We start from the raw sequence: 25,241 nt of genomic DNA, 5'->3' as shown, positions 1-25,241 counted from the left end.
TTGTCCCTGACAAGAGCAGGGAATTGGAACAAGACGATCTTTATTGTCCCTTCCAAGCCAAACCATTCTATGATTCATTCCGTGATTTTGTGAAAGCCCATTTTTTTCCTTTCTTACAGATAAATGTTGTTAGAGGAAGTGAGTCCACCTCCGCAGCCATCACTTTACCCAACAGCTGAACCCTGCTGTTCCCTCTTGCAGTGGCACACCAGAGCCAGGCCAGTCCACAAGAAGGAGAAGGGAGGGGGAACAGGCTGGCAGCTGAAGGACAGCACAAACTGCAGTCACCAGTTAGCCGAGTCTGAATCTTCTGAACAGTGGTCAGTAGCCATTTCATATATTGCTAAACTTGAACCATAAACTGCAATTGGTAAATCTGCAGGATTAATCAAAATACACCTGACTGACCTTCACACTATCAACTATTACAGCTGTGTGGTTACTTTGGAACCGCTACTGATATGTGACCAGCTCAAGGCCAGACCTGCAACTGTCTACATCAATCCAGCGAAGATCTCTGCAGAAAGGTGCCAGAACAGAGGCAGAACAAGCTCTCTCCAGAAATGGTTAATCAATAGCTTCTAGGTTGATTCAGTGCTATCAGGTTCAGTGGTGCACCCACTGTATATAAATCGTGACCTGTCCTTTTTGTCATTCTCAGTCACCTCTCCTGCCATACTGGTGGTTACCAGTTCTCCCCTTGGAAGTTTTTTGGGCATTACCAGAAATGTTCCTAGCATCCTGGATCTGGGGAACAGCAATAATACTCTGTTGTGCATTTTGTTTTCTTCTAGGAAGGAGAAGAAGGTAAGGAATCTGTTTGTACATGCATCTCAGTGTACCTGTCCTTTATTTGTGTCAAATGTACCGTGTACATAACTGAAAGAACTGTAGTCTTAAGACTGTCAGATGGACAGATGCAGGATAGCATAGGCAATGCTGTAGTTTGGTCTTTTCATAGATTTATGGTACAATAGAATTTTTGTATATGAACTTTTTAATAATAGTGTAGTAATGCATAGAGGTAGCTGTAGATACTAATCTATGCATAAATGAGGTATTTAAAATATGAATATGCATGCTCTGATTTCCTAAAGTTCTGGACAATAGTTTTACCTGTATTGTAATCACAGCTAATACTTACTTATATCTAATTATATATTATATATTCATATAATAACCATTAATAATTTACTGGAAAAGCTAAAGTACTATATGAAAGTTATTCTAGCTGCCATGACATCCTTATACAGGAAGGAAGTTTTCTGACTCAGAAAATAAAATCATTTAAGCGTATGCTTCTCTTTAAGCATATGCTTAAGTTAAAGAATGTGTTTGATGACACTTTTATGCTTACTGAAGATCATAGCAAAATTCCCACTGTTTTCAGCAAGGTCTGGTCCATTAATGGATTATGCCAATAATAACAACATTTCTGCACTAAAAAGTTATTCCACTTGGTATTCAAATGAAATCATGGATACTATTGCCCAAAAATGTATCAGACAATATTAGTGTGATGGATTATTTATTAATGTCACAATTGCATAACTGTATATTATCTAATGGCAAAAATTTTGCATTTAAACAGGTGAAAAATATACTTCTGATATAGGGAAAAGAAAGATGATATAATCAAACTGTGTTTTATTATGTTTATGAATGGTGCAGGCTGTTAAAGTTGTTCTCTCTTACATAGAATAGACCTCACAATAGGTTTAGCCCTTAAAGGCGAGAAAAATATTTGTTAATATACTATTTGTTTGGGATTTTTTTCATTGTTTTACATTACAAAAAGCCTAGCATCAGTATTTGACTTACCTGGTAGTCCTAGAGAAGTGATCTTTATACATACTTATAAATACAGCTTTTGTTTGTGTTTTGTAGGCGACAAGGTGAGCCACCACTTGAAAATGGGTTCCTTCCATACCTGGGCTGTGCCTTGCAGTTTGGTGCCAACCCCCTTGAATTCCTCAAAGAAAAGCAGAAGAAGCATGGCCACATCTTCACTTGTCATGTAGCGGGGAAATACATTCATTTCCTCACTGATCCTTTTTCATACTGTGCATTGATGCGCCAGGGAAAACATTTGGACTGGAAGAAGTTCCATTTTGCTACTTCTGCCAAGGTACTGCTGGTTTTAATATCTAACATGCAAAGTATCTGCTCACATACCCAGTTAATTCTTACAAGCATAGCTACGCCTTTGAAATAGAATTTGTTTCACATTTCTGCACTTTTACTGATTTAAAACATTGTGGTCTTTTTTCCCTTTCCTTAGTGGAAAGGCAGTTTGCAGTGATTTGGGTTGTCTAAAACTGTACATTATTTAGCAACCTAGTATCCCAAATTGTTAAAGCAGAAACACAATTAGCACCATCTGCAAAATGACAATGTGTCTTGCTGAATCTGAAACCTTCAGAAGGTTCTTGCTACTTTGGAAGATTTGGTCTAAATGCCTTATAAATTATGCATCACAATAGGAGCTCAGTCAAACTGCTATGGCTCCTGTTGATGTCAATGGCAGTTGAATGAAGGTGTAGGTAACCGGGCCATTTATTTGTAAGCATCTATTTGAATCTATTTTCACTGGCTACTTCACTGCTGTGGATAACTGAGAAAGTATCAGTTCTAGTATTAATAGCCCTTATTATGTGTGCTTCCTTCTGTTAATCTGTGAAGTTATACTTTGTTTTTCATTTCTGTTAGACTTTATCATCAAGGTTATGACAGGCCTTTCTTATCATGCATACATTTTATTTTGTGACAGGCTTTTGGGCATGGTAGCATTGACCCAGCAGAGGGAAACACCACTGAAAATTTTCATCAGACTTTCATTAGAACCCTCCAAGGCAATGCCCTAGATGCCCTCATTGAAGCAATGATGGAAAACCTACAGTATGTCATGCTGCAGTCAAGAACACCTAAACTTCAGCCTAATACCTGGGTGACAGAAGGACTTTATACATTCTGTTGCCAGGTCATGTTTGAGTCTGGCTTTTTAACACTTTTTGGTAAAGAATTTAATTCAAATAATGACAAAAACCTATCATCAAAGCAGGAAACTGAGAGAGCTCGTATCCTAAATGCCCTTGAAAACTTCAAGGAATTTGATAAGATTTTTCCAGCCCTTGTGGCAGGGCTGCCCATCCACCTCTTCAAGAGTGCCCACAGCGCACGAGAGAAGCTGGGAGAGGCACTCCTCCACAAGAACCTCCTGAAAAGGGACAACCTCTCTGAGCTTGTCACCCTCCGCATGTTCCTGAACGACACTCTGTCAACCTTCGATGACATGGAAAAAGCAAAGACCCATGTGGCAGTGCTCTGGGCCTCTCAAGCCAACACCATTCCTGCCACATTTTGGACCTTATTCTTTCTTCTTAAGTAAGTCCCAATGTTTCTTGTTCCCAGAGAATAAAAATGTTTGTTGTCTTTCAGAAACTGTTAATACAGACCAATTCCATGGCTTGATACTCCATCAGTGTTAAAAAACTTACTGTTTGTAACAGACATGGTATGTTGTTCTGGGCTTCCACAGAAACCATCTTCACTCATCTGAGGCCAAGTAGTGATAGCACAGAGCAACCCTGTAGAATTCTTTTTTGAAAAAAAACAACACTCCAGGGCAATGCTACACTTTGCCAAGAAAGCTTTGGAGTAAATCTGTATGATATGACATCAAAAGTACTAGTTGCAGTCAGAGGATTAGTTGCATTAAAGGCTCCCAGTATAACTGGACATTTTTAGGCCATCTCACTTGAGCAAGCAAAATGAGCTTTAACTTCATTATTGTTTTCACAGGTACTTAATAGAAAACAGTTTATGCATTGATAGGTCCTACTGAGGTTGCAGTGTAGACTGCAGCTGCCAAGCTTGTTACTCATGGGACAAGTGCACAGTTCACATAATACTATTAAATATGCATTTTAGAGTGGACCTCTGTAGAGTATAATTTACTTCAGCAGGACTGACTCTGAAGTATGTGTCTAAATTGCTGACACATTTATTTAGCACCCTCATATCTAACTGCCAATGCTAATCTGTGAGATTCTTTACTACTTTTCACTCCCAGAATGCATTTGCTTTAGGTTTTCTGGACTTGGAGTCTTTTAACACCCTGATTGTGCCTTCATCAAGACACTATTGCATCCTGTTTTATTGTCTATATGTATTTTACCATAGCTTATGTATTTCATGTCTGTAAGAAAGTCTAGAAGGTGAAAGATACTATGTGGGGTTTTAGTATTGGGAAGACTCTTTTAAGCTAGATGGAATATTGCCACACCAGACAACATAAAGGATGTTATAAAACTGATCTATAATCCTGTTCCTAAACTTTCTAACTGTAGCAGGGCTATTTCCTAATCTACAACTGGCTGGTTTATTTCTTATTCTTGGCATTGATTTTTAGTGACATTACTGTTTATTACCTGAGTTACACACATCAGTTCTGTCCCACTTTCCATCTTGCCATTGGAGACCAAATCAAATATTTGGAGTTCTTTTTTTTTTTTTTTGGAGCTATCATACCTTTGCCAAGACATGATAAAGGGGAACTGCAGCATTTTGCTGCAACATTTTCATTTTAGAAGGTTGTGCTTGTCAGCTAACAAACCAATTTTTAGTCAAGAAGAAATGTAATGGCAAAATACCTTTTTAAAGCATTCTGAAGTGTAAATTATGTTATACCTTTTCTCTCTTGATCTTAGGAGTCCAGAAGCAATGAGAGCTGCTACCAAAGAAGTGCAAAGTATTTTGGAGAGTGCTGAACAGAATATCAGCTTAGATGGCAAACGTATTTCCTTGAACCGAAAACAGCTGGATAATATGCCAATACTAGGTATGGTTATTTTATGCAGGAGTACCAGAAATCACACTACAATTTCCATGGTCTTCCATTTATTACCATATAAGTGCATGCTATGGAATTAGCAAGGAAACAGTACAAGAAACTGTATGTTCCTTAGCGGTAGCCAACACAATCAGGATTCCAAATGTTCCAGGTGGTACTGAGAGTACGAAAATGCACATGAATAGAATTTTTTCATGGGTAATGTCATGTCCCAATACTCTTACACAGCTACCTAACATAGTATTGGAGATCTGTGGATAATTCCAAACAATATTTTGTTTGTTATGTCTTTAGCTCAAATAAAAAATGTTTATATTTTCACTACTTTTGCTTTAAAAAAAAAAGTCAGCGTATATTGAAACAAAAAAATGACCCAAATTACTTCTTTTCTGAGCACAGGTTTCTATGCAACATCTCTTAAAGTTTTAGAATATCCTGCTCACTGCACTGGTTTTTTTTCTTGTTATGTTTCCATTTTTCACTGGTTCATTCTTTGTCTCAGAATGACAGTGTCTCACTTTCAAACATTCTGTTGCATCAACTATAAGCATTTTTCTAGGGGAAAACAGATTAGGTTCTTGGTGTTATCTGCAGAACAGATAGAAATGCTAAAAAGAAATGAGAAAGATATTTGCTTAGGCATTTAAAAAGTTATAAATAAAATATTTCTTCTAATAAATTCAGGGTTTGATAATGGGTCTGAAATACTTCAATATGCATGACTTTCCCCAAGGATGTAAACATACTATTTCCATGGTAATCGTTCATTTTCCTCTCCCAACAGGCAGCATCATCAAGGAGGCAATGAGGCTATCGAGTGCATCCATGACTTTCCGAGTTGCCAAGGAGGATTTCACTTTGCACTTAGAGAACGATTTTTACAATATTCGCAAAGATGATGTTGTAGCTCTTTATCCTCAACTGCTGCATTTTGATCCAGAAATCTACGCCGATCCCTTGGTAAGTATTTTTCAAAGTGCCCTAAGCACGGAGCTCTGGCAGAAGCTAACAGGCCTTTATAAAGACAGTCTGTTCTTACACCTGGAGATCTGAGCAAGAAAAATAATAAAGTCAGTGCAAGCACTCTCTGCAAAATGTGTTTTAGTGTAACCAAAAAGTGTGCTTCCAGCCCAAAGAGTCTTCTACTTAGTACCTTCCTCAGGGAGGGAAGATCACCCTTATGGGGGTCTTTGAAGAAGGACAAGGTTAAGGATAATCTTTTCCCAAAGGCAGAGAATGAGAATTCTTCCAGTTCTGCTGCACAGATAAGGATGCAGGTTATAATCTTTATTTTTAGAGGTCAGGAAAGAAAAGAAGAGTTATTAGCAAAGAAGCTGGGATCATGTTCTGCACAACAGAACTTCTCAGTGGCTACCCTTTCCAAAGCATCTGTACATGTTGTACGATGTTTACTGCTAGAGGCTCTGCTTTCCCAGCCTTCATTTTATGTCTCAATGGCTTTATCTGGTCTTTGGGGGCATTCAAATATCAAGTGACTCTTTCGTGTGTTTAATTACAGACATTCAAATATGATCGCTTTCTGAATGAGAATGGAGAAGAAAAGACTGACTTCTACCGCAACGGCCGCAAGCTGAAGTATTACTACATGCCATTTGGGACAGGCATAGCAAAATGCCCTGGCAGGTTATTTGCTGTCCATGAAATTAAACAATTTTTAACCTTGATGCTTTCATATTTTGAGATAGAGCTTGTGGACAATAATGTGAAATGTCCTTCTCTAGATCAGTCCCGTGCAGGACTGGGTATTTTGCAGCCATCGAATGATATTGATTTCAGGTATAGACTGAAATGCTTATGAGTATATATTTTATATTATGCATATAGACTATGTAGTATATAAATATACTATATAACACATACTTTATATACATTTTATGTATATATGCAAATGAAACATTTCAAGTCTTGGGGGAAAATCTATATGAAGATGCTAATTTGCCAGTCTAATGAAAAATGTTTACCAGTATGGTACCAACATGCAGTGGGTTTAATGCACTGTGTTGATGAAAATGTCTCCCTCTTTATCAATCATTTGGAAATGCAAGTTAAGATTTTGAATTGCATTTTTATAGTAACAGCTTTTTTTCTGTCAGCAAATACTTTCCCACAGTTACTTAGAATTTCATCAGCTAATTCAAAATAATTGTCAAGATTAAACTAATTAACTAATTAACTAATAAATTAAAACTTATTCCTTTTTATAACTGAAATTTTTGGGGATGGTGGTTCTCCTCACAGGTGAAATAAAGTTTTTGTTGTATAGAGGCAGATTCACAGTGGGGAGAGAAGAGTTTCCTGGGGAAGTACCTTTATGGTTTTATGAAAAACTAGAAAAAGACTTGAATAAAACCTACAAAAATGTTCACGTTCAAGTGAAACTGCAAGACTTGTATTATATTCATTGTAATATACTTGTTTTCAGAAACTTGTAACTGTATTAAAATAAATTATATCGGCTGAACCAAATGCATTTCTAGACTATTTTTTGTTTATGGTCTTAACATTATCAAAGATTTCTGCACCGATCCAAAGCCCCTAAACCATTTTCAAACTGGCCAACTCAAATACCGATATGGAGATAAATAAATACCCACATTATATTCATCAGTGGTTCTGGCTGGCTTTTGACCCATTACCTAAACTCTGTATTTCCATAAGCCTCCTTAGGTCTTCCTAGTCTAATTCCATTAAAGTTATCATGGGTAGGATGCCCCTGCATTTCATTCTAAGTGGTGGCATGTCCATAAGAACAATTGTTCCAGGGTTAGTATAATTTGGTTCTCTGTAACATCCCCATCCCTCTCTGCTGCAAATGACAGAAGTATGTATGTCACGAAAGTCCATTTTTTAGTGAAACATCTGAAAGAAATAGCTTTCTTATCATCTGCTGATGAAAAGAACAAATGGACTTAAAAATTGTTATCCTAGTTTTGTGTGTTTCTAAGGGCTTATGGTCTGACCTTTTGTCCTTGACTCAAAAGTAAGCCTCATCACACACAAGGAGATACAGGGCTATTATATATTTTCAAATTTCACATTCTGGCAAGACATGAAGTCTAGTTGATAGAGCTCTTCCTAGAATTTTGGATTGAGTCCTAGAACTGCTTTAAATTATCTATTAGTTTCTCTTCTCACTATCCACTATGCTAAATATCAAAGGTAAGTAAAAAGATTTTGCTGTGTGTGATTGTTTATTATCTGTGTGCTGTCTTTGTAATTTTATTTCATATTTTTTCATTTTCAAAGGAGAACAGAGAACACAAATTCATTTCCATTTGCAATATGTATAATATTAAATTATTACAGATAATGCAAAGTGTTCTGAATTATTACATTGGTTTTCTTGGTAAGGCAAATATTCAGTACAGCTTATTTTCATACTTCTGTCAATTATATTTTGTATGATTTATATAAATTATAGCACATTCAATGTAAGCTAGGTCTGATTTGGAGAATGCATGCAAGCCTGACATCATAATTACATGTACCCTGTAATATGTTATTATCATTAGAGTATCTACTCCCCCTTTCTTAAACAATTCCTGCTTAAAACAACCATTTTTGAGGGTAGCAAGGCTATGCAATATTTTAAGCGAAATATACTTCCTTGATGAACAGGAATTCAACATATAACAGCAGAAAAAAAGATAAGACAACTGCTAAACTAATTCTAGTTTCCTTGGAAAATTAAGCTTTCTTTTATGTCCCATTGTCTCCTTCAAACTGACTGCTCCAGACTTTTCTGATTGTGGTTTGATGTTTGGGGTTTTTTCAGTTCCTTTGGTCTATGAGAAACTGAAGTATTCAGTAGCTCTTAGAGATGATCTAACTTTCATCTTCCCAAGTGTGGAAAAATAATGGAAGATTCATGAGGAGCATTGTGAACACGTTCAAGTGGCTTGCAGCTGGGGTGTCAAAACTCACACACATCATACTAATCATTGCTTAGCCTTGTGTGTCGAACAACATCAGTGCTTAGATAACACAGGCCTGTGATAGATTTAGAGGCACCCTGTTGAACATGCTTGAGATTCCTGCCCTGCTGTGGGAAAGATCAAATGATGGTAAATTACACCTACACACATCCCTGATGTACAAGTGAAAAGAGCAGGTTTGGTGATTCCCTACCATGCACCGAGCTCCATGCTGCCTGCATCCCTACTTGTGGGCCTCCTCCTGGGTGCTGCTTTGGGGATGCCCCCACTGGTAAGTGCTGTGGTTTAACCACAACCAGCAGCCAAGCACCACACAGCCACTCGCTCACTCCTGCACCAGTAGGATCAGGGAGAGTATTAGAAGGATAAAAGCTAGAAAACTCATGGTTTGGCTTTAACAAAACCAGATTTTCTCTGCATTTCATCCACGGTTTTGTGGTTGTTCTTGTGTCCTGCCTCAGCTGGCTCACACACCAAGGGAATACCAACAGTAGAGAACTCAGGGGAAGGTAAAAACACCACAGGATTCACACCACAGACTGAAGATGAGTCCTGAACATTGTGGACAGGCTACTGACTTAACTGTAGAATTGTAATAAATTGGCAGAAACCAGCACTGTTGCCAAACAGGGGCCTGCAGGGGCAACTCAAGTGTTCCTGCCCAAACTCCCGTGGGAGCGTGGTCCTCACCACTCAGCCTGCCACCACTCCTCTGTTGCTGGGGTAGCAGTTGTCCAAGGATGGCTGAACCCATAACCTGTGGATTGATATTCAGTGTATACAACAGAGGAAACCAGCTTTTTCTGCTAGTTCTGGACCTCTGTAACATGAGGAGTATACAGCATATCTTTGGGGGACTCTGTGGCACAGTGACACTCTTTAATGTTTGACCTACTGTTATGCAGCTGAAAAGATCCAGCATAAGCCTCTGAGTATGCTTTCACTTTGTGAAAAAAAACATGCAAATGAACAGCTTGGATAGGATTTCTTCTTCTTTTTTTTTTTTTTTTTTTTATATTGGGCTGTATATGAGTATGTTTTTGTTTGTTGCCATGGTTGTTAATTTCTTAACCTCAGTTAAACCCCTGTTACTAGGGTCACACAGATGCAAGTGAGGGCAGAAAAGAAAGAGTACAAAGTCTGTGGCACTATGCCTCAGCTAATGTAATCGAATACTTCAGCAATCAATAGTCATCTGCCTTGTCAGTGTCACAACACCACAAGGTTATAACAGGGCAATTCTCTTTGATGCCTCTCCTAAAAGCAGTCGTTTTCTTAGGAGGAAAAAAAAAAGTGATACTTAAGACCATAAGAGCAATTAGAAAAATAGCGGTCAGATCCAGGCTGGTGGGAAGCAGGCAGCTGTGGGCTGTGTGAGTATTTCACAATAAAAACTTTACTGGGTAAAATGCATAAAGAGATATGGGCAGAAGGGGGCAAAGATCTCACCCCCCAGGTGAGCACCCTAGCCATTAGGTTAGCTCAGGCATTCACTCCTTTTCCCAGGGAATCTGTAGCCTGTTTTCTGTGAAAAAATGTAACGGATTCAACAGGATGATTTGTATGACATTCTGACAGTGCCCTTATAGCTAAAGTGCTCTCTTAACTCAGGAAAGATTCAATTTCAATATGAGATTGAAGTCCCTGAGGAAGAGGAGCTACTGAGTCCAGTCTCTCCCACAATCCAAGGGACAACTCTAACCTTGTGGTTGTTCTGTAAAGAGCTAGGAGTACATCCTGGGGGACATGTAAGCCTATCATACATTAGGCATATCAAGGAGTTTAAATGCACAGATTTTTTTGACCCAAATGAGCTCTGCACTGGGCTAGTCAGGTGCCTTTGCAGAGTGATTTTGGGATTTATGAGCAAGACATAGCCAGCTGAGCAAGGGCAAGTGGCTTCTAATCCAGCAGGAGGCATTTTGGCTGAACAGATCTAGGCAGTGAAAATGTTTTACAGTTTCCACACTAAAAGAAATCTTAACTGATTGACCATCTTGGAGGTGGCATGATGACCTTACTAATGAAACAAGACACCTTGTCAGAAAACAAGACAGTTTTACATTTCTGAAACCCATGCTGGCCACAGCTGTTGATCACCAACCTGGATTCATCCACAGAGAAACTACTCCAGATAAACTTTTGCTGGATGTTAAGGGTCGTGTAAAACTACCCTGGGCAAATAATCTGCCTCCAGCAAACTGAACAAGCCCCTTTGCAGCAACATAAGCACGAGGCAGCAGCGGCCACACTTGAAGGCAGCAGTGGTAGGGTTGGAGGGGGGTTCTCAGGGCTTAGGACCTTGCCCCTGTGAGTTGCAGCACGCTGGTGATTTTCTTGAGGTTAAGGTTCAGCCTGGGACTGCTTGACAGAATGAAGCTAAAACCATCCTAGTCAAATTTTTAAAGGAAGTAGCTGCCACAATACTGTGTGGGGACTTGAGGAGCTCACAATGGCAGAGGGAGAGGACATCCTGGTCTATGGACCTGATAGGCTGAGGGTCAAAGCTGCATGCAAGGTGCTGCTCTTCTCAGTCAAAATTACAGCACTGTTGGGTTCAAGAAGAAGCAGAACTGTAGGAACCCAGTAAAAGAGCTTACTTCAGGCAGCCACTCTTCCACTTGTGAACAGTGGTTTTGAATAAAGATTTTCAAGCCCTGCCTAAAGTTCTTCAATTGTTTTTGTATTTTACTTCAGAAACTTCAGAATAAACTTTATTTACATGATGAGACCTTTCCTGCAAGTTTGTGATCTAATAAAAGAGGAACCAAAAAGAAGAAAAGTCATGGGAAAATTTTTCTGAAAGCATGAAATGAATTTTAGTGATAACTACACCTTACTTGGTGACAGAGTGCTTCAGAAGCTGCTGTTCATCATCTTGTCATAAACAGAGAGCTGTAGCAGCATAATTAGTTTTTTGTCATTTATGAACTGCACAGAGTGCTACAGTTGCATATCAGCAGGCTGAAGACAGAGTCAAGATCTCCTGATGCCCCTGCTCATTGCAGGGGATTGGACTGTATGACCTGTAAAGGTCCCTTCCAACCCACACTATTCTATGATTCTATGATTCTATGATTCTATGATTCTGTGATTCTATGATCCACTCTCATTTACACCACCAGGTCCACACAGTTAAACAGCAAACAGACAAGGCTTGGTCATAATTATGCCTAGCTGCATATAGGAGGTTTGGTGGTAAAAGCAGTCATTGCCTCCTAATAACCTTAGAAATAAATAATAAAAAGGTTACATACTATTAAATGGACTGCTATCAGTGTAAATACCCAGCTTGCTAACTGTTGTTGACTTTGTTTTCTGCCAAGACAGACAACTCTGTGGGACACATTTCAAATCAAATGGTCTTCAGTGGCCCACGTGTCATGAAAGGAGAGAGAGGTCACTTCAGAACAATTCACTAAAGAGCCGCAGATTTTTTAAATAAAAAGTTAATTTTACTTAATTCACTTATAAATAAGATACTGCAAACCTCAATTATCTTTTTAAGGATAACAGTAATTTCTGAAATTTATCTCACCAGATAGCAGGATCCCATAGAGATTTTGAAGGATTAAAACATTTTGGCTGACTCAATCACTCTTGTTTTGAGAACTCTTCAGTGTGATGGGCTATGTAATTATTTCTCAGTAACATTTGTATAATAGATAATTGGAAGGGGACTAGATACCTTCCAGCCCCCAGTAACTGCAGACTTGAGACACACAAACATCCACAAAAAGGTCATTAAATACCATAGGCTGGAAAAAGTCAAACTAGAGGTCACATCACCCTAGGTATGGCAAGAGGTCCACTTTACCCAGGGGTGTGGTAAACATGAGTGGAGCTTCCTCTGGATCTGTGTAAGGCTTCTAAGTGATAGGTTTGCTCTCAGAGGTGTTCAACCTACAAGTGGTCAGCACATTCCAAGAGAGCAACTGGCTTTCTGTAAGGTTCTGGAGGGCTTTGGGAGGCCTCTGTCCTCATGTTAGCTGCAGGTAAGCACCCTGTGTGGAGTGCTGGCTGGTGGGAGTACAGGGACAGTCCTTGCTGCTACCCCTGTGGTGTGCTTGTGTCTGTGCCAGCTGTGCCATGGCCAGTCTCACCTCTCACTGTTTATAGAGAGAACAGTGCCAGATCCCTATCTCATCTCAGCCTGTGCTCCAGACATCTGAATTCTGAAGGTAAACTAGAGCCTGAAAGGGAATTGCAGACATATGAACATTTTGTGTCTGTGAAATCTATGTTCCTCATCCCCACGAGCTTGCATGGCTGGTTTGAAGCACAGGGTGAGTAACATTGGCCAAAGGGTTGCATCAGCAGGCAAGAGGGGAACTGGGTCTTTCTGACCTGCAGTGACCTCAGTTCTGCTCCCTTCTTTAAAGATAATTGCTCCTTACAGGGGCAAAAACTTCCTCTCTGCTTTATGCAACATTTCAGCTCCACTGCTCTGCCCAAGTAAGCAAAGCCTCGGGAAAAGCAAACAGTTAAGGGGGGGCTTTCTAAAAATATACCCTCCACATTGAACTGACTCATTTCTTGGCTATTTTATTTCTTTGATATAAGATCTTGGAACAAGAAATAATATCCTTATGAGGATTAAAAGCCAATGTTAAAAACAACAGGGAAATCCATTAACAATGCAAGGAATAGTCAACTACATGAGTTCTGTTCACTGTGCCTCATACTCTTGGTACATTAGCTTCTTAGATGCATTATTTAGACACAGCAGACCTGGCTAAACAACTGTTGTCCATTGAAGTTCCATGTCTGCAGTTAAAAGAGCTTCTCCTGTGTCTGTAAAGAGACTATAGTCAGAGGACTTTTCTTGAAATCTGGTGATATGATAAAGCACTAGAAATTCTGTGAATATGCAGAAACCATAGCCAGAGTCTGGGGGTGCTGGATGCAGATATACAGAGATACACCACACTGCAGCGGTATCTGCAGATGGGTGACATGAGCTTCCCCCTGGAGGAACAGAAATGCCAAAAGGTAGTTGCCAGGCTGCAATTCAGAAGACTCCAGCTACCTGCTGAGGCTCCATGTGTACAGAGCAAGGGCTGTAGGGTCAGCCCCATGTTGCCCCATGAGTGGTTTCTAAAGCTAACTGGTGGCACAAATTACACATTTATTCCCTGGCCTTCCCTGCTAAGAATGTTTTTGCTATTGTTATCTATTTTATTGATATTATTTCCACACAGATCAGGACTTGTTATAAGAATTGTAAAAACACAGAACAAAACCACCATGCTTCTCCCAGGGATGTCATAATCTGAGGAAAAGACAAGGTGAAACCAATCCATCTAGAAGAAGGCAAGGAAACAATGAGGCAGCGTTGCCAGCATGTCAGCTAGTGGTCTGAAGAGACCAACAGGTTGGTTAAAGTCAAGTTTATCACTGACACCAAAGCATCTTGATCTGGTCAGATCTAAAACATGAGAACTAGATAGTTTATACCAGATTGCAGATAGGTGGGGATTAAGCTATGAAGCTCCTTGGTAGTGAAAAAAAAAAAAAAGTATAGTTTATCTGTTACTATAAAGGATAAAGGGCAAGGTAGCAAGAAAGAAGGGATGACAGCATAGATAAATGCCCTTTGCAGCAAAAATATGAATGGATGTAGCAGGAGAGGAGAACACTGGAAAATTGCTACAGTGCAAGGAGGAAACACGTGGGTGAATGTTTTATTAGGAGAATGGCTAAGAAAGGCTATATCCTATCAGCAGTTATGCAGAAGCCAGGACAACAGTCGAAGAGAAATACCATTGACAATGACAGAGATTACTGATGGGTGACCAAAGGTGAGGATGAGGTACTGATTTTGAGTCTTGACCCAACTAAAGACATTGGGAAACAGTGTCACTTGATTAAAGCAGATATAAATTCAATTGGGGAAGCCAGAACAGCACTTAAAAGCAGTGCTCCAGAATGTGATTTTTAATGTGCATTCAGCAAGCTGTGAAGCAAGAAAGGAACATGACATGAACACTACTGAAGTAATCTTACATTAGGTAACAAAAGAGTGAGAGAGAACAAAAGGTTAAGGGAAGGAGTGACAGACAGGGTGACTCTTAGGAGATATGATAGGATGGAGTCAGAAGACGAGGAGAAGATCTCTGTAAGAGCATGGTTTTGTGGAAACCATGAAGCTCAATTTCCAAAGTAGACCTCAGACGGACCCTATTCCAAACAGTTACTTTGTAAATAAAATACAACAGACTGAATCCACATGCAAGCACTATGCAAATATTTGCCACCACTGCGATCAAAGATATTAGGTGATAATGTTCAGCCTTGAAAACTGGTCTTGAACAGCATCCAAGGTGTTCCACTACTACAGCTATTGATAAAGATCAGTACATCAAACTGCACCATCAGTCAGCCTTGACCCTTTGTGCAGAGGACTACCAGTGAAACCATACAGAGTATAATGTGTCTGGAGCCTACCAAATAAAACACGTGTGCAACTATCACCAGGACCATAGAACCATGATTACAATTTATATATTCTCAAAAACATTCTGGGTAACAAGAGGCAACTAAGGAAACTAAGGTAACTAAGGATTTTTACTGATTTTTATGCTTATCTGGGGAATAATCCTAATAATTTTGAGGCAGGTATTTTGCATAACTTAATAGCCTTTACTTCAAGTTCCTAGTTTCAGTGTAATACAGATTTTTGTAATGAATATATGGTAAGAATACAAATGGGTGCCACGTATCTAGATGAAAATATGTTATAGTCTGAAAAATAAAATATCAAGTTGTGCCACCAAAGACTGTAGGAACATAAAATTTTAAAAAAAGTTCGAAGTCCTATTTTGAGAGTGACAGACAGACAGACAAAGTGAGAGCCAGATCACAGGTGTCCATACATGAATTAGGTTTCAAAACTCATATAGCCAGTAGAGATCTGGTCAGCATATGCAGGCAGCTGAACAACAGCAGCTGCCAAAACAGGTGTGACTACTTTAGGGTAAGCCAAATAAATCTAAAGTGAAACGATGGCACTAACAAGGGGTTTGACTCATTTGTCCCCATACAGGTATCTAGAGACCTTTGAAATATCGTGTAGTATCCCATGTTTCTCTAGACTCCCTTCATACAGACATACATCCCAAAAGTCAAGTGTCAAATCTGTTGACTTCATGATGTCTTTGGAGACTAAAAAGCTTCTGGGAGCTGACTGTGGGACAGCAGCCTGATCAAACCCTAAAACTCCACTGAATAGAATGGGAAATGGGCACTTTGCTCATAAATTAATGCGTTCAGGTAGAAACCTACATTTAAGTGCTCTAATCTTTGATATAAGTTCCATTCTCAGAGTTTTGAGGACTATCAAAGAAATGCAAGCTTTGAATTCAGTCTTGGTCATCTGCTTTCAAAAAAACAAAATTTGATTTCAACAGGAACAATAGCTTTTAAGCATATAAATAATAAAACTGTCCTGGAGACTGCTGTGCTTGATTGCACTCTGAGAGGAGATCCTGGAGAGAGAGTGTTCTTGGTTCAGGGATCATATAAAGCAATTTTTACACAAGCCAACGGAGTCAAGACTGCACAGATTTGGAAAAACACTTTGGCCAACAACTTTTGTGGGAAAAAATGCACATTGTAGTCAACTGAAACAGTTATATGGGGCTGAAATTCTTGGATTGGAAATAAGCAAATTAATTATTTCCTTTCATTATATTCAAAATGACACATTTCTGATTTTCTTCCCATTTAAAAAGCTTTTATTTTGAAATTACTTCAAATTAAAGGACTAAAAGATGGAAAGCATAGCATTTTATTTAATTTGATCTATAGTGGCTGTCACGGTCTTTTGGTTTGCTGAAAAATCTAATATATCTGACTTAGGTCAGATCTACTAAATGTTTATCATCTAATTCTTTCTGAAATGAATTATTTTCATAACTTCCCTAGTAACTAAAACTTCTGCTTTTCCATTTTAACCACAGGACTGTTACCTTTCTCCTCCCATGCACTCAGTTATTGAAATCTATGCAGACTCATATAGCATTTACTTTTGAAAACATTTACCATCCAATTCTTTGGAGTTCTTACACAGTAAAAGTTCCCCAACACACTTAGCACTAGTTTGGTTCACATCTTGTCAGCATCCACAGGAATTTAATCTAAAACTTTCACCACAGGAAGAGAAACCAATGTGTACTGCTCTTGAAAGTCTCCTCTATAACTTTTACTATAAGGGCAGAAAGTAACTGTATATTTCTATTAACTTGAAATTACAGAAGATATATATCAGAGTAGATTCCAAGAATGATTTTCTGTCTATTGCTGTATGCATAAGTATGGAATATGGAAATCGAAGAGATGTTTCTGTCTGCTGATGTTAGATTTTGTTATGCAGCATCTCATGACTATCAGAGCCATAATGTTCAAATCAGTTGGTGAGATGCATCCTGCACAAACCATTTACAGTAAGCATTTAGGTGCAGGGCTGCATCTTTTCTGTTTACTTTAAAATATAACAGAGAAGACCTATCCCAATTCATAATCACAAATCAAAGTCACCGACCGCTATTTATAATACTATATTTTTGTTTTATTTTTCTATTTATCCCAATAAGCTTCTATATATTTGCATTTGATGCTGCATGAGAATTTTATTAATTTACTTGTTTATACAGAGAGTAAAAAAAACTCTCTCTACTAAGAGAAGGTAAGAAGAGCCTGTCTCATTTGACTTATAGGTGTAAGTCAAATTTACTTCCATTGTTACTTCCCCACAGATTTCAGAAAGAAATTACATTAATAATATTATTCAAAGAAATAATTTTAAAGAAACCAGAAGACAACTGGAAAACTCTTCTGTGAAAGAATTACTTTCTACCCTAAATGACAATCTCACTGATATACTATAGAAAATTCAGTCATATTAAACAAAATTTATAAAGACATGATTCTATGGGCAAAGGTTATGCTTTAGTCTTTGGGGTCATTCCCTTTCTTGACACCTATTCCCATAATTTTTGAAATAAGGTGAATGAAGTCCTTGTTTAAAGAGTTGTCACAGATGACAGTGGTCCAAATGGGTCCACAAACCTTCATCTTTTCATTTGTCATGTGCATCACATCTGGTTTGCCTCAGCCAGGCAATTCTTAGAATCACAGAACAGTTCAGGTTGGAAGGGACCTTGGAAGGTCACCTAGTCCAGACCCCGCTCTGCAATAAGCAGGGACATCTTCAACTTGATAAGGTTGTTCTGAGCCCAATCCAGTGTGACCTTGAATGTTTCCACGGATGGGGCATCTGCCACCTCTCTGGGCATCTAGTTCCAGTGTCTCACCACCACCATCATAAAAAACTTCTTTTTTATATCTAATCTAAAGCTGCCCAATTTCAGTTTAAAACCATATACCCTTGTCCTATTGCAACAGGCCCTGCTAAAAAGTCTGTCCCCATCTTTCTTACAGGCCCCCTTTAAGTTCTTAAAGGTTGCTCTAAGGTCCACCCAAAGCCCTCTCTTTTCCAGGCTGAACACCCCCAACTCTCTCAGACTGTCTTCACAGGAGAGGTGCTCCAGCTCTGTTTACTTTTGTGGCCCTTCTCTGGACTCATTCCTGTGCTGAGGACCCCACATCTGGTCAAAATCCTTCAGGAGACCAGAGCAGAGGTGCAGAATCACCTCTTCTTTTGATGCAACCCAGGACAAGTTTGGCTTTCTGGGCTGCAAGTACACATTTTCTGGGTCATGTCCAGCCTTTCATTCACCAGTACCCCCAAGTCCTTTCCACAGAGCTGCCTCCCATCCATTCTCCCCCAACCTGTATTGATACCGGGCGTTGCCCTGACCCAGGTGCAGGACCCAGCACTTGACCTTGTTTAACCTTCAAGGAACTGATGCATTGCTCATAGGAAGAAGATCATAAGCAGTGTCACTCTTCCTGCTCAAGATTTTTTTTTTGTTTGTTTGCCTTTTAACTTCCTTATCTCAACAACCCCTCGGCTCACAGAACAAGAACAAATTCCTGCTGACTTCTACAACAATCCAGACTGTTCTGCTTTAGGACGCAGAGGAACAAAAAAAAAAAAAGGAAAGAGAAGAAACAACAGAAAGGGGAAGTTCTCCCACAGCTAGGTTGCAATATCTGCAGTTTTTGGCATGTCACGGGTTGACAGATCAGCTGCAATGATGGCTAAAATCACATTACTGGGGTGAAACTGGGATGGCAATACTGCCAAAGTGCCCTAAACTTGGGCTAAAGGTGATGATTGTCCACTTAGTCTAAAAAGTTAAAACAGATTCAAGGTCTTTGATATAAAAAATTTAGCTTAGCTATGGAAAAAATAAAAAAAAAGAGGAAGTGGAGGGCATAGAAAGCAGAATCCATTAGTGATGTTTGCATGAAATACAACAATCTTTCGTTATTGAGTTGAAGAGTTGTTTTCCTTTCTTCTGCTTTAGTTTATGTCTTCCAAATAATTTCTTAAATACAGACAAAAATCTGGCTCTCAGAAAGAAGGTGAATTCTTGAGATACAAACTATTGTGATCAACCACCCAAGCAACTCATTACTCAAGCAGAAGCATTAGCTGCAGAAGACCAAATAAAATGGATGAGGTGAAACATAATAGATGAGACCCTGATAGTATAGAATGGAACTTCGCTGTCAGAAGACTCCCTCAGTTTCAGCGACAGATGTTTAAGGAGGCAAGAACAGAAAGAAATGAATGACAATTATCAAAGGAGAGTAGCCACCTGCATGAGAAGTGCAGACCACAAGCTCTGTGGTGCTATGATAGCTGGAGTAAGAAGGCAGTGTCTTTTATTGTCATATCTGTTGAAGCTTTTCTAGTAGAAATACCTGATATGAATTATAATCTATTCCTCCCTCAGAATGACAAGATAAAGACAGGAGAAAAAACCTCCCCCTAATCATTTGCTATGACCATGACTATGATAGTATAGTTACAGATTTTTTTTCAACCCTGTCTTGCAGGAATTAAATATCCTTATAACTGCAGACAAGCTTTCTATAATAATGCTACTGCTACTATACAAAATTTCAAGCTCTTCTTTCTGAATACACTACAGAAATCCCTATCACACTGTTACTCTATGGAAAGGAGACTATTTTGTTCATCTAGGAGTATCATGGAATCGTAGAAATGCTTAGGTTGGAAGGTACCTTAAACATCATCTAGTTTCAACCCCCCTGCCACAGGCAGGAACACCTTCAACTAGACCAGGTTGCTCAGAGCCTCATCCAAACTGACCTTGAACACTTCTAGGGGTGGGGCATCTACAGCTGCTCCAGGCAACCTGGCCCAGCATCTCACCACCCTCACAGAACACAATTTTTTTCTAATATCCAATCTAAACCTCCTCTCTTTCAGTTTGAAGCACCTCTTGTCCTATCACTACATGCTCTTGTAAATAGTCCCTCTCCATCTTTCTTGTTGGCTCCTTTCAGGTACTAGAAGGCTGCAATGAGGTCACCCCAAAGCCTTCTCTTCTCCAGGCTGAACAATTCACATTCTCTTAGCCTTTCTTCATAGGAGAGGTGCTCCATCACTCTAATCATCTTGGTGGCAAGTCTGTTAGCAAAATGTAACATTCTTTGTAATAATGATATCTCACTATTGCAACAGCATTTAATAAATACTTAGTTACTGTGCTTGTATGAAGACAGCAGCACTATCTGAGCTTGGATATGCTACTATTCTAAGAAAATTCATAAAACTAAATGCATGTTTGTTGCTGGCCTTGACTACGAGTAAAGGCCATTTGGAAATTGCTAACTCCAGGTCATCTCTACCTTCTCTGCTTGCGCAGTTGATTGGGTAATAACACCCAGACAACTAAGGCAAACAGACCTTGCCAGGTTGACATGTTCTGATACTGCAATATCAGCCCCAGCACTTGCCCAGGCACTGGGAGCTGGAATTGAAGAAGCCACTAATGCAGTCACGAACCTAATTTTTTATTGTTTCAAAGTTTTACTGCAGTAGGACCTAAAGATTGCAACTAGAACCAGGCAGCCACTATTTTTAGGAACTGTAAACACAATGAGAGACATGAAATCAGCCACAAAAAAACTTAGGATTTGAGCATCAAACCTACATTTAATTATTCTCATGTGTGCCTACAGGCAAGCCAAGTAGACTCCAGAGAGTTGCTTAGGAAGACAGAACTTAAAGAGACTTTCTATACAAACATAAAATAATGTTCAGATGAGTAAATAAAAGATGAAGGTCTCTGTGTGGAAGAGGTCAGTGCAGGTTAGAGAAGAAACATGGAGAATCAAAGTTCTTCCAAAATCCTTCCAAGGTCCTAGTTTTCTCACATTTATTTATTTGCTGACACCATGACCGTATTCTCACCATCTAAGCTTGCTTTCTTAGTTCGAGTCATGACACATTACTATAAACCCAAAAAACCCAGAGACAACTGTATTCCAAAGGCTGGGCTCTGCAACAACAGGAATACAAAAAGTACTAGCCAAGTAAACCACATATATTATTGAGTTCTTTGGTGGAGGTGGGGGGATGTGTCAAAAATAAAACTGCAGTAGTGCATCCAAACTTTTCCAGTGTTGGGATTTAGGACAGAGTGGAAAAAATGAACTTGAATCCTAAGCAGATCCTTTTAAGGTCTAATTGTCTGATTTCTCCAGCTGAAACATTCTCTCCTTTCACAGAGACCAAATCCTGGCTTACAATTTTTTGTGTGGTGACCGAGGTTACCACGCAGTTCCAACTGGGTCTAAGGTCTGTGTCTGTTTCCAGGAAACACAGTGTTCAGGAATACTCCTTAGAAAATGAAGCAAATTATTAGACTATAAGAGCAGGAGCAAATAATTCAGTGAAAAACATTTTAACATAACCACTTACATATATCCACTTATGCTCTGTCCTCTGCTTTCTGTGTTTCCTTCTAGACTACAAGATTTGGGGACTGCTATGTGAAGTAGCACTGCTTTGATAAAAATATGCAGGAATATAATTTTATAGGTAAAAGAGCTGAGAGCATACATGTGAAAACACTATCAAAAACTAGAGAACCAACATTAAAAAAGTGATAAAAAGTGGAAACTAGTATTCACATGTATTGAGGTACTCATTTATGGACAAAAAGTGGTAGCACTATTTTGCATTTGGAGCCAAAGTCTTCTCTATTGAAAATGTCTCAATTTTTTATAACAAGAATCAGCTTGCTAATTGAAGAATTCAAATGCAAGTAGAAATAAATACCTTATCTATGTTTTTCTCTATTAATTGCAAGCTTTCCGAAAAACTAGCACTTATATTTTCACATTCAGGCTGAGTTTTTATTTGTGAAATCTAATTTAAAATGGATTAACTAAAGCATCACAGATGACTGTAGGGACATTTACATTGTGAACATCTGATTAATGATGATTTAATATAACTTGATTAGGAACAGTTGCAAGATAAACAGAAATGAATTCTGTTCACTGGAATGGAACATCTGTCTGGGGTTTGCACAATGCAGGCACAAATTCTGAGTCTTCCAATGGTTCAAAACACCATAGACAGCTATTGCCATGAAAAAGTTAATTAAAATTTAATTTGGAATTCAGAAAATTTATTTTGTCCTCAAAGTGCAATTATTTGGTAGTGTTAAGGTTAGAACTAATAAACACTATGAATTCTTGTTTGTTTTTTGCTAGAACAGGCAATCACAATTTTTATATCAGCACCCAGTAAGACACTAAGAATTCTACGAAATAAATACCAACTTCACAGCCCTGCATAAGTCATTCATTCTATTCAGACCAGCTACAAACATCATATAGGGAAAATGACTCGTGGTTATTGCCATTTGGGAGTTCTTGCTCATTAGTACTTAAATGGTCTAAGATCTCACCAAAGTAATTTGGACTGATGTAGATTTATAAATGTAAAATAGTAGGCCTTCCAGAATGATTCCTTAAAGGATTTTTTTTTTTAATTCCACAGATAAGAATGTCTCTTCCGGTTTATCTTAATGCAATGTGGAATACCAACACATCTACCTTCTCATACCTCTGAAAGAGCTAAAACAGGCAGCCTATAGACCACATATTTAACTCGAGAGCAGACAGCTCCCAGCGAACAAAAAAGAACTAAGATACTCTCCTCATTTCTCCATTTTAGATTAAAAACTATTTTAAAGTAGTTTCTTTCCTTTAACATTCAGATGTGCTGCCAGAGAGCTTTTCAATTATGGGCAGAACAAGACCAGTTCTAAAGGAGAAGAGTTGCAAGTAAAAAGTGAAGAAGATGAATTCTGGTTTGTAATCTGAGTTCTTTGATGTTCAGCAGACTTTTTTTTGGAAGATCAGTAATGAAAATATTGAAGATGTGTGGTGATGTATGTAACACCTCAGCCCTCTACATATGAAACATACATTTATTTTAATTCTAAGTATGACTAGACAAAGGCAAAGTAAACTGCTTTTCAAGAATTAGGACATCTTATTTTACTTTGTCTTACTAGCAAACCCAAATAAATTTGGTTTAATTAAAACAAATCTTACAGAAAGCCAGCATAACAGTGAGAATTAAAAAAAAAAAGAAAAAGAACACAGAGAAGTTGATTTTTGAAGTTGGTTCATTCCAGTAGTATTTCAACTACTGAAAAATGTGTTTGGATTTCACTTTAAAAATACCTGAGTTTGCAGCTTTGTACAAGCTGTGTTATGCAATTCATGTTATGATTTTCTCTACCAAATAGTCTTCTAACATGTTTTCCCCCGTGAAGTAACTGCCCACTTTCAATCACCTCAATTCTCTGTTTTATTCCTGGCAAGTTACCTGTTTTGAGCTCTTTTAAGATAAGGCATTTATCATTCACATTACTTTTTTGGTCCTATGTCTAAAGCGGGACCAGCACCATAAACAGTATCAAACTCACCAATAACAAACACAGGGATTAAAATCATCTTCCAGTCACAAAGTCAAACCTGTAAACCTCAAAAGGGGTGTAAACAGTTCTGCTGCACTGTTTTTCTGCTGTCATCCAACTCCATTCCAGGGCCAGTGCTTTCCAGGCTATTAGTGTCTTTCACAGTTGGTTTCAGATTCGTAAATTGATGCTTGGTTGTATCAAGGATGCAAGTGATCCGATTGCTACAGTCTACTAAATGTTCATATTTGCAGCCTACTGTTGTTTACCATTGCACTAATACTTGGGTTTCCAAAATTTATTTTTAAACAATTGTTAAGCAGTTAAGTAGTACCAGTCCTACTTTTAATCTCTTCGGGAACCCATTCCAGCTATATCCATCCTATAGAAACACCACAAGCTTACTGCTTTTGGCGTGTCATTAATTCAGTATTTATCCCAGACTCTCTCTGCTCCCTGTCTCACCTGCACACAGAACAGCACCTGCCTCCACTGAGGCCTGTCAGGTTTAATCAGCACGAGCAAGGGGAAGGTGCATGTCTGTCTGTTCTCCCTGCACAGAATAACACAATTTAAAGACCAAGTGAGCACTAACCTAGTGCAAGCAACTAAGCAGGGAGCTGGCAAACAGCACCTTGGAGTACTTATGTGCTCTTCCTCGCTTCATTTAATATTGCACAGATTTTCACCAAAGAGCAAGAACAGCATGAGATAACTCTTAATAAATGCTAATTATACAAGTATGCCCAGTAGTTTAATTAAAGCAGGACATTTACAAACTTCTCGATGTGCTGCTGAAAAAAAACCCAACAACAAAACTAACATTGCATTTATCCAGAATAAATGATTACTGAGATTTTTTTTAAAAAGAAAATATTCAGGTTTTGTTTGACTCTTGTGTGAGAAAGGATTTCTAGGGAAGACACGCAGAAGTGAAGCCTGAGTCTTTCATAAGCTGCCTACAAGAGCAAGCAATAGGATTATTACCTGTATTTCATGGAAGCTAAGAAAAACTCCCAAGTTCAGCAGCTTTACTGCCAGGGAAAGATCATCATCCTCTACTGAGTTCCTTCTCCCTTGTAGCCAGTCTTAACTGTGTATCCACACAAGTCTGTACTCAAAGAACAGTTTTGTGCCAAAAATGCCAAGATATTAGCTACATGAGCGAGAACTTATGATAATAAAAGGTATGACATAAAATTATGAGAAGGAACATTCCATAGGTCTTAAAGTGCTGAGAAGCGCTGAAATATTTACAATTTAGTTAACCACTGTTCTTCGTACATCAGTGTTTAATTAATAATGGTCTTCAGAAATAATAAGCAATGTAACTTTAAGTATATTCTGAATTGAAATATGCCTAAACCACAGATTGTCCAAGATCAATATCACAATACTGACTTTGGCCTTGCATTTATATAGAGAATTGTTACTTTATAAAATATATGTGTAGCATGTGTCCATTCCTTTCTGTCTAGGCTTAAATACTTGACACACAACACAATCACCACTTCATCACAACATAAATTTGAAATAAAACAAGAAATCTTGCCC

General features: G+C 38.6%; 1 protein-coding gene across 1 annotated transcript; it reads left to right on the top strand.

The window, feature by feature from the left end:
- Positions 1-639: 639 nt before the first annotated feature.
- LOC113945046 (cholesterol 7-alpha-monooxygenase) lies at positions 640-7,339 on the top strand. The gene is made up of 6 exons (XM_027638888.1): positions 640-807; positions 1,888-2,128; positions 2,771-3,384; positions 4,710-4,840; positions 5,637-5,812; positions 6,372-7,339. Exons 1-6 carry the CDS (start codon positions 728-730, stop codon positions 6,669-6,671), a joined length of 1,542 nt encoding a protein of 513 aa, XP_027494689.1. The 5' UTR covers positions 640-727; the 3' UTR covers positions 6,672-7,339.
- The last annotated feature ends 17,902 nt before the right edge of the window (positions 7,340-25,241 follow it).

This window comes from Corapipo altera, unplaced genomic scaffold, assembly GCF_003945725.1.
Source record: "Corapipo altera isolate COAL_440 unplaced genomic scaffold, ASM394572v1 49, whole genome shotgun sequence".
Taxonomy (NCBI): domain Eukaryota; kingdom Metazoa; phylum Chordata; class Aves; order Passeriformes; family Pipridae; genus Corapipo; species Corapipo altera.
Note: the sequence above shows the minus strand (reverse complement) of the source record. Positions and strands in the feature narration are given on the sequence as shown.

What these genes read in the sequence shown, in the direction of transcription:
- LOC113945046 (XM_027638888.1), top strand. Translation starts at nt 728, where the DNA reads ATGTTCCTAGCATCCTGGATCTGGGGAACAGCAATAATACTCTGTTGT. An exon ending in ACCTTATTCTTTCTTCTTAA is followed by an intron (nt 3,385 to 4,709) that starts GTAAGTCCCAAT and finishes TCTTGATCTTAG; the next exon opens with GAGTCCAGAAGCAATGAGAG. An exon ending in AAATCTACGCCGATCCCTTG is followed by an intron (nt 5,813 to 6,371) that starts GTAAGTATTTTT and finishes GTTTAATTACAG; the next exon opens with ACATTCAAATATGATCGCTT.